Raw genomic sequence first — 13,478 nt, 5'->3', positions numbered from 1 at the left:
TACACAGCAGCCCATATCTTCTTGGAGAGCTTTGACAGTTGCAAAATTTCTTATAGAAATCATATGAAATGTACACAAACATAAGTGTTCCAGAAAGTTCACAGATGCATTATTTACATTGGCATAATCTATAATAATAAAAGCATAATATGCTAATTAGACCGGACATCTTTCCAGACATCCTTCTGGACGACCTTCTGGATGAAGCCAGGGCTGCGAGGGAAGCCCACGTCCAGGGTGCCAGAGGAAACCCGGTGCCGGCAGCCAGGGAAAGGAAGGCCTACTCTTGCAGGAATTTCGTGCATCAGGCCTCTAGTACTAGAAATAATGTAAGTCCGCCCCACATAGAACACACTCATATAATGCAGCCATAAACAAAATCATGTTTTCAGAGAGTGTTTGATACCATGAGTACATACTCATGAGATAATGTTAAGTGAAAAGGCAACTTACAAAATAGTTTCTATAATGTGCTCATTATTTCAATAAAGTGTGATCCTCGTGTCATTAAAACAGAGAGGAGAGGAAAGAAATACACCAAAATGGCAAAGCTTTCCTCTGAAATAACCACTGTGTTACTTTTGTAGTAAAAGAATATTTCTAATATTGAACTGATCAAGTTTCCCTGTGGTATCCACCCAATAAGTCTGGTTCCTAAGGGGTTTGATAAATATCGATCAAAGCATGAGAAGCAAGTCTCACTCTTCTAAGTAGATACAATAATAGAAAATGTTTATTGAATACTTACTAAGCGCCTGGTTTCGTCCACAGTCCTTCACGTCATGCCTCATAACCACCCTATATGGATCTATTGCTACTCCCGTTTCACAAATGAGAAAACTGAGGCTCAGAGAGGTCGTGTATATGTGGCCCAAGCTCACTCTCTCAGTTAGTGGCACAGCTGGGACATGATCCCGGGTCAGTCTGGCTCCAATGTTCAGGCTCTCATCAGCTGTTACCCCACACAGAGGCCTCAGAGGTTTATAATCTCCCCTGTTCCTCCCTTCTCTAACAGACACCCCAGCTCTCGCCCCCATTCCTCTTGTGTCTCATGGACAGCAGCAGCAGAGTTGAAGTGGAGTGGATTTGCAGTCAGAAAGATCTGGATTTGTACCATCTGGCTGTGAGGGCCACCTACTCCTCACCCATCCGTGAGAATGTCCAGTCCCCACTGCAGAGCTGCTGTGAGGCTCGGAGAAGCCTCTGGCATGTGGCAGACGCTCAGGAGGGGCTCCTCGGTGCCCTCTGTGACTCCTGGGCTCAGTCGCTTGGGTCTGAGTCACACACACTCCTCAGGGATGAACCCGGGGCCTGGGAAGTGCTGGCTCCGGGCAAGGCCAGAAGGCAGAGCCGGAACGCCAGCCTGGGCTGCTGCTCGCTCTCCCTGCTCTGCCTCACCACGAGTCACCTGGCAGCCTCCTGACTTCTTGTAGGTCTGACAGTGCTTCGGGGGACAACTGAGGCCAGGGTTTCAGGGACCAGCCCAAGGTCATCCAGCTCTCTCTTCCATCACCCTGAGCTGGCCTCTCTGGTTTCCACACATTGAGGCCCTCCCCGCCCAATCCACCGCACACCCACCCACACAAAACGCATCCTCTTGAACACCATTCTGGACAGACATTGCTCCAAAGCCCTTTCCCCCACGGCCTGTGACCCAAAGCTCCCTCGTTTCCCAGCATGGCCACCTTATCCTGGGACCCGAGAACCTGTCCAGTCCCAGCTCCCACTGCCCAGACTTGAAGCTGGAGCCTCAGTTCGATCTCCAGCCCCTAACACAGCCCTGCCAGGCTGTCTCCTTCCTCAGTCCTGTCTCCCCACCTCCCCATCCCCACCAGAACGACTCCCCCCAGTTACCTGGGGCTGGTCCACGGAGTTCCTCTAACATTTGCGGGAATTGTGGAAGGCAGAGATCATAGTTGCTGGATTCACCCCTGGCACCAAAGCCTGGCCAAAGCTCAGCACACAGCAGGCACCTTGACAAGCATGGCCAGGAGGACACCTGCTGGCAAGGCCTTCCCTGCTTTTGTCCCTACAGCCTCTCCCACGTCACAGCCACCCAGCCCTGCCCTCTGCAGGATAGGAAATGCGCGGAACCTTTCTTTGCTCCTGCTGTTCCCTCTGCCTGGAATGCCCCACCCTACCTCTCCTGGTAGCCAACTGCTGCCCCCAATCACAGCGCAGCACAGGCATCACCTCCCCAGCATGCTCTCCCCTCCCCTTCCCCCACCGCCCGAGCCCCAGAATCCCACAGCCCAGGGAAGCTGCACTTGTCCCTGGAGTTGTAACTAACCAGGTGGTCCTGAGGGGCATGGCTGTGTTAGGAGCCAGGGGCTGTGCTAAGGCTTCAGCGGAGCGTCTGGGCAGTGGGAGCGGAGCTGGACGGCTCTGGCGGGGGTCAGCAGCAGCAAATGCTTGTTGAGTGAGTAAATGTGCAGACGATTCAGGAAGCAGGAAAGGGCCAAGGTGAAAAATGCAGACAAGCTGGCCTCACAGCCACGAACGATGCGTGCCTGGAGCAGCTGCAGGGTGCTGGTCAATCACAGCTAGCCGTGCTGAGGGCCTGCAATGGGCCAGGTGCTGGGCTATGGCCTTTCACATGCATGAGCTCACTAATCTTTCCAATCATCCACAACAGATCACCCTGATTTTACAAACGCAGAAATGAGGCTCAGGGGAGTTCGGCTTTGCCCAGGATGTGGCTGAGCTGGAACTGAGGCTGGGCACGACCTGAACTCCAGCTGTGACCTTTGCACCGCATCGTGTCACCTCACTGGGATCTCTCCTGGCCAACTCAGGCCCAGGAGAGGGGAGGGGCACAAAAGGCAAGGAGCTCGTGCTGGGCCCCCCAAATCAAGAGTTCTAACCCTGCAAAGTTGACACTTGAGCACTTATCCCAGCAATGCTTGGCACCTCAATAGCAGACAGAGGGGACAGCCAGCCAGGCCCTGTTGCCTGGCCCAACCTCCCCTCCCTGCTCTGTGCTACAGGCTCCTGGGATGGGAGAGAAAACACAAAGCTTTATCAACGTCACCGTATCTTTAGGACAAAGGTGCCTATGAGGCAGGTACTAGGATCGACATTTTGCAAATGAAGAAACTGAGAGGCAGACTGGACGTCCACCTTGCTAAAGATCTTAGTAGGTGGGAGAGCCAGCATTTAATACAAGGAGACAGGAGCTGGAAGGAGAGATCAAGGGGCAGAGAAGCACACCACCTAAAACAGAGAATCAAGAGGGACAGGGGTGGGGCTGGTAAGAGACATCGCAGGGTGTAAATCTGCCAAAACCAGGATCAGGGAGAGGCGGTGGTAGGGAAACAGACTGTGGAACAGATAAGAAGCCAAGTGGAGCCCTGGCCGGTTTGGCTCAGTGGATAGAGCGTCGGCCTGCGGACCATAGGGTCCCGGGTTCGAATCCCGGTCAGGGCACATGCCTGGGTCGCGGTCTCGAGCTCCCCTAGGGGGCGTGCAGGAGGCAGCCGTTCCATGATTCTCTCTCATCATGGATGTTTCTCTCTCCCTCTCCTTTCCTCTCCAAAGTCAATAAAAATATATTAAAAAAAAAAAAAAAGCCAAGTGGAAAAGCACCAACTCTGTTCAGCTCCCTGGATTCTGGAGCAGGCAAACCAGGAAGTTCTGGGCCATGTAGAGAGAAGAGAGGGAGCTAGAGGGGGTGGCTCCCGTTAAGCTCTTCCCACTCCGCCCGCCCAGAGGGCTGCCAAAGGGAACGCTGAGATACCAGCCCTGCTCAAGGCACTGACTCTGCCCGGAAAGGAGTTGTCCAGCACCTGTTCCGAGGATCCACAGAGTCACCCGCCAGCCGAACCCACCCCACAGGACTAGGGAGTGATGCTCTGCTTGGGGACCAGATGTCCTGAAAAATCCTGTTCGCACTTCAGGTTATTCGGCCCATGTCTTTTAGGCTGCTTTCCTTGGGGGAGGGGCGATGAAGGAGGATCCAAGTTGTCTGTCCCCACTGAGTGGGAGACTAGGGACGGAGTGGCTGCCTGGAGCTTGGCTTCTGCTGGCAAAGTCCCAAGAGCAGTGAGGAGAGGGGAGCTTGTCTTGGCCTCTTGTCTGTTGCACAGTCTGTTCTGTCTCCCTACCACAGGCTGTTTGCTAAAAGTGTGATTCCCAGAGGCCCCTCTCTGCACCCCACAGGATGACTGGGCCGCTCAGGCATGCCCATGAGGTGGGGAGAGGCCCAGCAGGTGGGGGGGAAGGAATGGAGAGTGCTCCGTGATGTCGGATTCTGAGACCCCAGTGCTCTGTTTCCCCAGCCCCTCATCTGTGTCAGTCTTCCCACCAGAGGCTCCTCCCCCAGCTTTTTAAATATATATCTTTTTATTGATTTCAGAGAGAGGAAGGGAGAGGGAGAGAAACATTGATCGGCTGCCTCCTACACACCCGCTACTGGGGATCCAGCCAGCAGCCAGGGCATGTGCCCTGACTGGAATCTAACCATGACCTCCTGGTTCATAGGCCGATGCTCAACCACTGAGCCACACCAGCCGGGCCTCCCTCCGCTTTTTCCTTAGTTAACCCTCAGTCCTCCTTCAGCATCTCAGAGGCCTTCTCTGAGTTCCCTGCCCAGGTGCGACCCTCCCCACATCGTGGGCCCCTAAAGCCCCTGCAGCTACAAATTTAAGCTTGTTGGATGACCAATGAACGTCTATTTCTCCCACCAGACCCTAAGCTCCATAAGGGCAGGGGCCGTGTATTTTTTTCCTCACCATTTCCTCATCTCAGCATCTAGCACAGTGCATCCATAGAATTCTCTTGAATTAATTAATTCTTTTCATTCCATCACACAGAGACCCTCCCTGTTCTCAAAGGGCTTGAAAGGCTCGGATACAACACATTATCACATTTAATCCTCACAACCCAGGATGCACTGTATTCCCACTTTACAGGCAAAGAAATGAGCTTCAGAGGTAAAGTCACAAGCCCAAAGATACAGCCGGTATGTGGCTTTGAACTCAGGATTTGAACTTAGTTACGTCTGGCTTCGGGGCCCCAGCTCTGCCACTATACCACCCTGCTTTCCTGCCCCAAGGGGTTTTTGGATCTTCCCTTGTAAACCTTCCCCCTGCACTCCAAAATGCCTAAGCTCAAAACTGACAAGCAGTATTCATTCATTCATTCATTCACTCATTCATTCAACCAATCAACTGACTCACTTATTGCTTGTGCCAGGCCCTACATGGAGAGTCAGATAGAGCAGAGGCTTTTCTCTGTCCTGGGTTCCCCTCTCCTCACTGCTCTTGGGACTTTGCCAGCAGAAGCCAAGCCCCAGGCAGCCACCCTATCCCTAGTCTCCCACTCAGTGGGGAAAGACTAATTTGGATCCTCCTTCATTGCCCCTCCCCCAAGGACAGCAGCCTAAAATACATGGGCCGAATAACATGGGTAGGATCACGGTCCATTTGGCCCCATCATTCTCTGAGGACTCTAGGACCAGAGGAGGGACAGGGTTCTGCCCCCGCCTTCCATGCATTTCTTTCACTGTCGCCTATCCCAGACAACTCTGGGGAAAGTTCTGGACGTGCAGTCACAGACCAGGGTTCTAGCTCCGGGTCTAGGCTAGCTGTGGGCCCTTAGGAGAAAAGGTCACCCTGCCTCTCTCTGAACCACCGATTCCTCGTCTGTGAAATGGGGATGATGATAAGGATTCCAATGCTTACCAGTCAGGGAGGTAGGTGAGGATTAAATCATTCAGACCCAGGTATACAGTTATCATCACACAGTTGGCCATGGTCTTGCAAAGTGGGGACCGCGGGGGCTAGCTACACAGCTGGCAAGATGCATTTTTTTTTAAATATGTTTTTACTGATTTCAGAGAGGAAAGGAGAGGGAGAGAGCAGTAGAAACACCAATGATGAGAGAGAATCATTGATCGGCCGTCTCCTTCATGCTCCCCAGTGGGGATCGAGCCCGCAACCCAGGCATGTGCCCTTGACCGGAATCAAAGCCGGGACCCTTCAGTCCGCAGACCGACGCTCTATCCACTGAGCCAAACGAGCCAGGGCAGCAAGATGCATTTGATAATGAGGTTTAAGGAAGGCTGGCTGGGAGCACCCCCAGCAGGCTGAGCCCAAGGCCTCCCCTGAGTGGGCCCTCAGAAGTGAGGCCTTCCCCTAGCTCGGTGGTAGGGGGGTGCTCTGCTCATCAGCCCACCAGCCAGAGACCCTGGAGAAGAGGCTGGAAATGGGACTGAACACACTGCCACTCAGCTTTCCTCAGACTAGAGCACCAAGGGCTCCCCAAGAGAGGGGATGTGCCAGGAGCCTGGAACCCTCAGAACAGTAGCTACGCTCAGGCCCACCTTAGGACAAGTGCCTCCCTCACTCTCCCCTCTGTAATAGGCACTCGATTCTAAAGGATCTGGAAAATTCCCCCTCTTCAGCTTCCATTTATTGGGCCCAGGCACCAGGCCAGCTGCATTACATATGCTCTCTCGTCGACACCTCACAAAAACCCTGTGGAAGAAGGTCCTATCATGACCTCATTCTATAGATGAAGAAAGTGGGGCTCAAAGACACGCGGTGACTCACCCACGTCCCAAAGCCAGTTCATGACAGAGCTGGGACTGATACATACACAGGTTGGTCCAACTCTAAACCCTACACTATCTCTGAAGGCGAAGTGGAGAGAATCACTGACAAAAACACAAAGCAAAGATCAACGCCGCCTGTGCTGGGGGAATTTGCCCACTGTAGCTGGTGACGAGTCACTGAAACCGCAGGAAATTCTGTGTCTTCCACTCTTCCTGGGGGAGCAAAGATCCCCCGAGCTCATGGATGCCAAAGCCCCTTAACACCCACACACCAGCCAATACTGTACTCCAGTGCACTGAGCTCTGCCCTGCAGAAACCCCATACTTCCCAGTCGAGGAGAATGGGTCTCTATGCTTAGGACAGGGAAACTGAGGCAGGCGGGAGGTTGGGCAGGGGGAATGGTTGTTCCCGCTCTGATTGATGGGCATCAGTGACTGGACCGATACCACAGTTCACACCTCCAACTTCTGAGTCCACCATCTCCCTCCGCCTCGCCTGGTGCACCACAGCCCAGAGAGGTTTAGGGCTGTGCCCTCGATCAGCCAGCACGAGGGCCCATTTTCAACTGACGGTAAATACCAAGGCATCTTCGTTGTTACAAGAATAGGAGTTTCCTTTCAATCCTTTTGCTCATATCTGAACTAGTAGAGCTGATTTGGGGGGCTGCTGCTGGGGAAAGCCAGCGATGTTTTAGACTTTAGGAGAGGTTCATGGATACAAAGAAGAGAGCCTTACTTCCTGATGTGAAAGCACAAACTCCAGCCCAAACACACCTCTGCTGCCTTTGTCAGAAAAAGACTATTAGAAGAGAGGAGGGGAAGAGTAAACTGAATGAATAAATTAGAACTTGCTAAAAAAATTATATTGACAGGACAAATCAATGGAATATAAAAAAAGAAGAAGAAGCAGGAGGAGGAGGAGTAGGGGGAAGAGAGGGGAGGGGAAAATGGGAAGGGCATTTGTGAAGATCTGAGGCCTCTCAAAATCACACCCAGAGCTCCCGACCAGACAACCACAGGGGACAGGAGCAAAGGACTGACTGGCCTGAACAGTGTGGCTCAATGGTTGAGCATCGATCTATGAACCAGGAAATCATGGTTTGATTCCTAGCCAGTGGGGGACATGCAGGAGAGGCAGCCAATCAATAATTTTCATCACTGATGTTTCTCTCTCTTTCTCTCTCTCCCTTCCTCTCTGAAACCAATAAAAATAGACTAAATAATAATAATAAAAAGAACTGACTGGCTGGCCCACAGCTGTTGTCCACAGACCCAGGCACCTTGGGCTCTCCACTGGCAAAGGCACACACAACTGCACACACACGGGTGTCTAAGGGCACTCTGGATGCCCCTCTTTCTGTTTCAAGGATTTGACAGGAAACAACACATTGTCATGTTATCATACACAGAGAATCACAAATTGACAGCGTGGGGCAGCACACACCCACACAGGGACCCCAGCAGATGATCACCAAATGTGATTTGGTAAGTGCCCCACAGCACGTTGCAGACACACTCTCTTGTCCCCCCCCACACACACACCTGCATAGACAGCCTGTACACAGCCGTTTCCCCCAGAGTTCCATGGCACTTCAAACACCTCTGCCCACCCCTATGGGTTCAGAAGTCCAAACATACAGTGCATTTGTACAGTCACATACACAGAATCACCCACCCACAAACTGGCAGATACACAAACTGTCCCCAAACTGTTCCACAATGCCTGATGCAGAAAGAAATGCCAACAGATGATCCCATGTCATTAGTTACACACACACACACACACACACGGAGATACAATTCCAGCGTCCTCTCCCAATGAAAGTGGTCTTACCGCTGAGCCCCATGCGCCCCCTACAGAAAAGTACGGAGGCCCGGGGCGTCCGGGGTCCTGGTCAGGGTCCCGAGTCCGTGGTCCCTCCACACCCGGGCCCAGCCCCGCAGCGCCAGACGGCAGCGGACTCACCGGACGATGCCATACATGACGAGCACGTTGCCCAGCAGCCCCACGGCGCACACCGCTGAGTACAGCGCGGTGATGGCGATGGCCAGGGCGAGGGACGAGGCGCTGCGGACGCCGGGCGGCCCGGACGCATTGGTGCCCGCGCTGGGGAAGGCGCTGGGAAAGGCGTCCGAAGCGGTGGCGAGGAGCGAGGGCTGCAGCTCGGTGTCGGTGGAGGGGGCCGGCTCCATGGCGGCTGGGCGGCCAGCGCCGCGTTTCCCCCCACCGTGCGCCCTGGGCGCAGAGTCCAGAGGCTTGGAGTGCGCCTAGGGCTGAGGCCGAGGCCCCGACGCCGCCGGCTGCAGCGCCCTGGCAGCCCCGCTCCCTCCGCGCCTCCTTCGCCCGCCTCGCCGCCCGCACCGGCCCTGCCCCGGGAGCCCTCCCGCCTGTTCTCCTCGCCCGGAGCTCTCTTAACTGGGAGCCGCTGCGGGCTCCTCGGACGCGCCCGCCGCGCGCACCACGTGGCCCGGAGGCGGCCTCCAGTCTGCGCCCGCGACCGGGGGCGGGCGCTGCACCACCGGCTTGGAGCTGGGCCGAGGAAGCTTCCCACTCTCTCCCACAGATGCTTCTTGGGCTCGGGTGTACGCGACCCCACCCGGGACACCCCCTCCGCACCCATCCCCACACACACCTTGGCTGCTTTGGAGTCAGAAGGACCCGGACGTGAATCTTGCCTCTCACCCTGCACTAAGGAACAGTGACCTTGAGCGAGTCACTTAACCTCTCAACTCCATTATCCTCCTCTGTAAAATGAGGATAATCACACCACTTGGCTCAGAGATGAATTAAGTAAAGAACTTAGCTCAGTGCATGGCACACAGTGAGTGCTCCGTAAGTAACCATTAGTATCCATGGTTTCTTGTACCCCATTCATTCACTCAGCGGACTTGGGGGCGTGTACGAGCCAGGTACTACTAGGTATCCGCTAGTGTACGAAAGCTGATGTGGCCCCTGCCTTCTGGGGCTCACAGTCCAGTGAAGGAGAGACACCAACCCTAACGTTACACCGATGAAGATACAGTACAAATGGAGGAAAGTGAAGGTCAGCAAGGCTTTCCTGTGGCAGGGCCTGCAAAACAGAGGTCAGGACAACTTCCCCGACAAAATGACACCGAAGGTGAGATGTGAAGTTTGGGAACCACATGTCCACATGTGCAGACACTGTGGTCAGAGGGCTCAAAGGAGGCCAGGAAGAGAAGGGAAGGGAGCCGGTGAATGGGATGAGGTGGTGGGAAGGGGACATTTCTCATATTCCTTCCCTAACCTGACCTGCCCAGGCCCAGAACCATCCTCCTTGGGGCTCCTGTCCTTCCCAGAACATTCTCTCTACCAACCATTACTCTGTTCCTAGCACTTTATCCATGCATCAACCCTTTGGAGGAGATTCTATTATTACTGTCCCCATTTTACAGATGAGAAGACTAAGCTAAGCACTAAATTATCCCATATAGCAATTATGTCTACCTGCATTTGTTTCCTCCTTGAGGAAACCAGGCTTGATTGATCTCTCTACCCAGTAGAGGGCTAGGGTCACAGTGGGTGCTCAGAAAATACTGGTTAGATGAATAAAGGTCCCAAGGGGGAATGGAATGGGACCACATTGGGGTTCCTGAGGCTTTGGGGTGATGCTCTTGACCCTGAGAGTGGCTGGCCAGGATCCCTCATCCATATCACTCTCTGGCTTGAATCATCCATCTATATGCAAGGCTCTTACCCTTTCCCAGGAAGAGCAAAGCCAGAATTCTCAAGTTCACCCTCCTCTCCATTCTCTGCCCCTCCCAGCTGCTGCCCAAGCCCCTCAATCAGCTACAGTAGACTTCTCACCCCAAGGCTTCCCACTTAACCATCTAAGGACTCATCAGAGAGGTGATTTTTGCTCTGTGGTCACATGTGTTGCCAAAACTCTCTCCCCTGTCCCAAAGGGCCTGACACTCAAAGACTTTTCTGGTGCCAGGGGGGAGAAATTGGGACAGGGAAGAGGAGAGCTACTTTATTGGAGTTCTGGCCCCTCCCTATCCTTCCAACAAGCCAAACGTTTTCCCACCTCAGGATATTGCACACTCTAATTCTCCCACTTGGAAGGCTGTCACTTCCCCGGGCTAAATGCTATTCATCCTTCAGGTTTCAGCTTAATATCACTTCACTGCCCTCCATCCCACCAACTGGACCAGGTCCCCGTGTTTTTGTTTTTAATATATTTTTATTGATTTCAGAGGGGAAGGGAGAGGGAGAGAGAGATAGAAAATTCAATAATGGGACAGAATCACTGATTGGCTGCCTCCTGCATGCCCCCTACTGTGATCAAGCCCCGAAACCGGGGCATGTGCCCTTGACCAGAATCAAACCTGGGACCCTTCAGTCCACGGGCCTAAGCTCTAGCCACTGAGCCGAACCAGCTAGGGCTCCCCTTGTTATTTGTTCTCATAGCATCATGTACCTCTTCTTTACAGAATGTCTTACATAGTATTTCTACATTCATTGGATTTTTGTGCATCACCTTTACAATAGGTCTAGCGCACTCCTGTACCCCCACCTTATACAGTTCCTGGTGCTCAGTGAGTTATTGAATAGGTAGTTCAATTCCAACCTCCGTGAGCTCTCGTTTTGGTGAGGGAGACAGGGCAAACAGCCTAATGCAGGCCTAGGAATTCTAAGCAGTTAAAATCCTTTGCATAAACTCAGCAACCACATCTTACTTGGGACTGAAATACTAGATCCCAGCTCCATGCCCGTCCTTGACTTTTGGCCATCACCACGCAAGTCTACCCTCACTCCTCGGCCTTGCATTTGGTCCCTCCCAGTGTGGCCCCAACCAGGGTTTATTGCTGTCCTCTTGCGACTCCATCCCCGACTCCCACCTCAATGGCAGGCTCCAGTCACTCTGGGCTGAAAGGAATTTTTTTTAATTGCATTTCACAATGTTTCTTTGAGTCCCTCCTGGATACAGAGATGCTATGGTGGAAACCCATAGCTAGAGTGGAGGCAAAAGACAGAAAAAGATTCCCTTCACTTCTCTGAGCCTTACATTTCTCTTCAATAAGGTAGAGAGGTGCAGAATGGGTGAGAATCTGGTGAAACAACCGATGCTCTGCCAACTGAGAAAGGCCGCCTGATCATGCCTTATTAAATCATGAGGATGAGTAAGACCCGTGGTTGGCAAACTGCGGCTCGCGAGCCACATGCAGCTCTTTGGCCCCTTGAGTGTGGCTCTTCCACAAAATACCACGGCCTGGGCGAGTCTATTTTGAAGAAGTGGCGTTAGAAGAAGTTTAAATTTTAAAAATTTGGCTCTCAAAAGAAATTTCAATCGTTGTACTGTTGATATTTGGCTCTGTTGACTAATGAGTTTGCCGACCACTGAGTAAGACCATTGCTCTCTTAAATGAGCTCAAATCAAGAAGCTGTGAAAGAGCCCTAGCCAGTTTGGCTCAGTGGGTAGAGCGTTGGCCTGCAGACCAAAGGGCCCTGGGTTCGATTCTGGTCAAGGGCACGTACCTCGGTTACAGGCTCCTCCTCAGCCCAGGCCCTGGTCAGGACTCATGCAGGAGGCAACCAATCGATGTGTTTCTCTCATGTCGATGTTTCTCTCTGTCTTTCCCTCTCTCTTCCACTCTCCCTAAAAATCAATGGAAAAGTATCCTTGGGTGAGGATTAACAAAAACAAACAAACAAACAAAAAAGAAGCTGTGAAAGATATGTAAATGACCAAGTACATGAACAGAATATCAAAATTGCCCCCCAAAAAACATAGATATGCAATTATAAACGGCCCTTTCTAAGTTTGCTTGCTGTCTCTGCTCTAGACACAAGAAGTCAGCCATCTGCAACCCAGAAGCGAGCCCTCACTGGAGCCCGTCTATCCTGGCACCCTGATCTTGGACTTGCAGTGTCCAGAGCTGTGAGAAAAAAATGTCTGTTGTTGATAAGCCCCTCAGTCTGTAGTACTTTAGTATAGCAGCTGCAACTAAGACACATGCCAAGTGCATGTGAATTTCCCCCATTCAGGACACTTTGGAAGAATGAGTGGAAAGACAGCTAAAGGGGATTCCCCAATAGCCTCCTAAAGTGAGTACTTTGAAGAGATCAACCCTTGGACGTGAGCATTCTAGTCTATTTACCTTTAAAGGGTAGTCTCATTTCTGTGGTCACAACTCATAATGGCTAGCATGTATAGAGAGCTTGTGATGTGCCAGACCCTGGGCCCAGGGCTTTGTGGATTATCTACTTTAATCCTCATCGGCCCCAGCGGTGTGAGGTCCTACTATTATTCCACTTTTCAGAGGTTAGGTTACCTGTCCAAGCTAGGATGCTACTCCAAAGCCAGTCTCCTCACACAACTTTGCCTCTCAAAGCAAAGACTAGAAAGTCACCCTATAGCCCTAGCCAGTTTGGTTCAGTGGATAGAGCCTCCGCCTGTGGACTGAGGGTCCCAAGTTCGATTCCAGTCAAGGGCACATGCACAGGTTGTGGGCTCAATCCCCAGTAGGGGGTGTGCAGGAGGCAACCGATTAATGATTCTCTCTCATCATTGATGTTTCTATCTCTCTCTCCCCTCTCCCTTCCTCTCTGAAATCAATAAAAATATATTTTTTTAAAAAATAGTTTAGGAAGTCACCCTCTAAAACATAAGAACCCGCCCTGGCTGGTTTGGCTCAGTGGATAGAGCGTTGGCTTGCGGACTCAGGGGTCCCGGGTTCAATTCCGGTCAAGGGCATGTACCTTGGTTGCAGGCACATCCCCCATGGGGGGTGTGCAGGAGGCAGCTGATTGATTTTTCTCTCTCATCAATGTTTCTGGCTCTCTATCCCTCTCCCTTCCTCTCTGTAAAAAATCAATAACATATATTTAAAACAAAACAAAAACACATAAGAACCCATTGCTTCTGCCTCTGCTTGGCAGTTTTCCCCTTGAGTTCAGCCCTGC

General features: G+C 52.3%; 1 protein-coding gene across 2 annotated transcripts in view; it reads right to left on the bottom strand.

Annotated features, from left to right (window-relative positions):
• The window catches only part of OPRD1 (opioid receptor delta 1), a 37,536-nt gene extending 28,596 nt beyond the window's left edge, over positions 1 to 8,940 (bottom strand). The window contains exon 1 of one of the 2 annotated variants that reach the window (XM_080654312.1): positions 8,520 to 8,940. In XM_080654312.1, the coding sequence (XP_080510438.1) occupies positions 8,520 to 8,746 (227 nt within the window). In that variant the 5' untranslated portion in view covers positions 8,747 to 8,940. The other variant, XM_080654313.1, reaches the window with a different exon arrangement.
• Positions 8,941 to 13,478: the final 4,538 nt, after the last annotated feature.

The sequence above is a fragment of the Plecotus auritus genome (assembly GCF_963455305.1).
Source record: "Plecotus auritus genome assembly, chromosome: 2".
Taxonomy (NCBI): domain Eukaryota; kingdom Metazoa; phylum Chordata; class Mammalia; order Chiroptera; family Vespertilionidae; genus Plecotus; species Plecotus auritus.
Note: the sequence above shows the minus strand (reverse complement) of the source record. Positions and strands in the feature narration are given on the sequence as shown.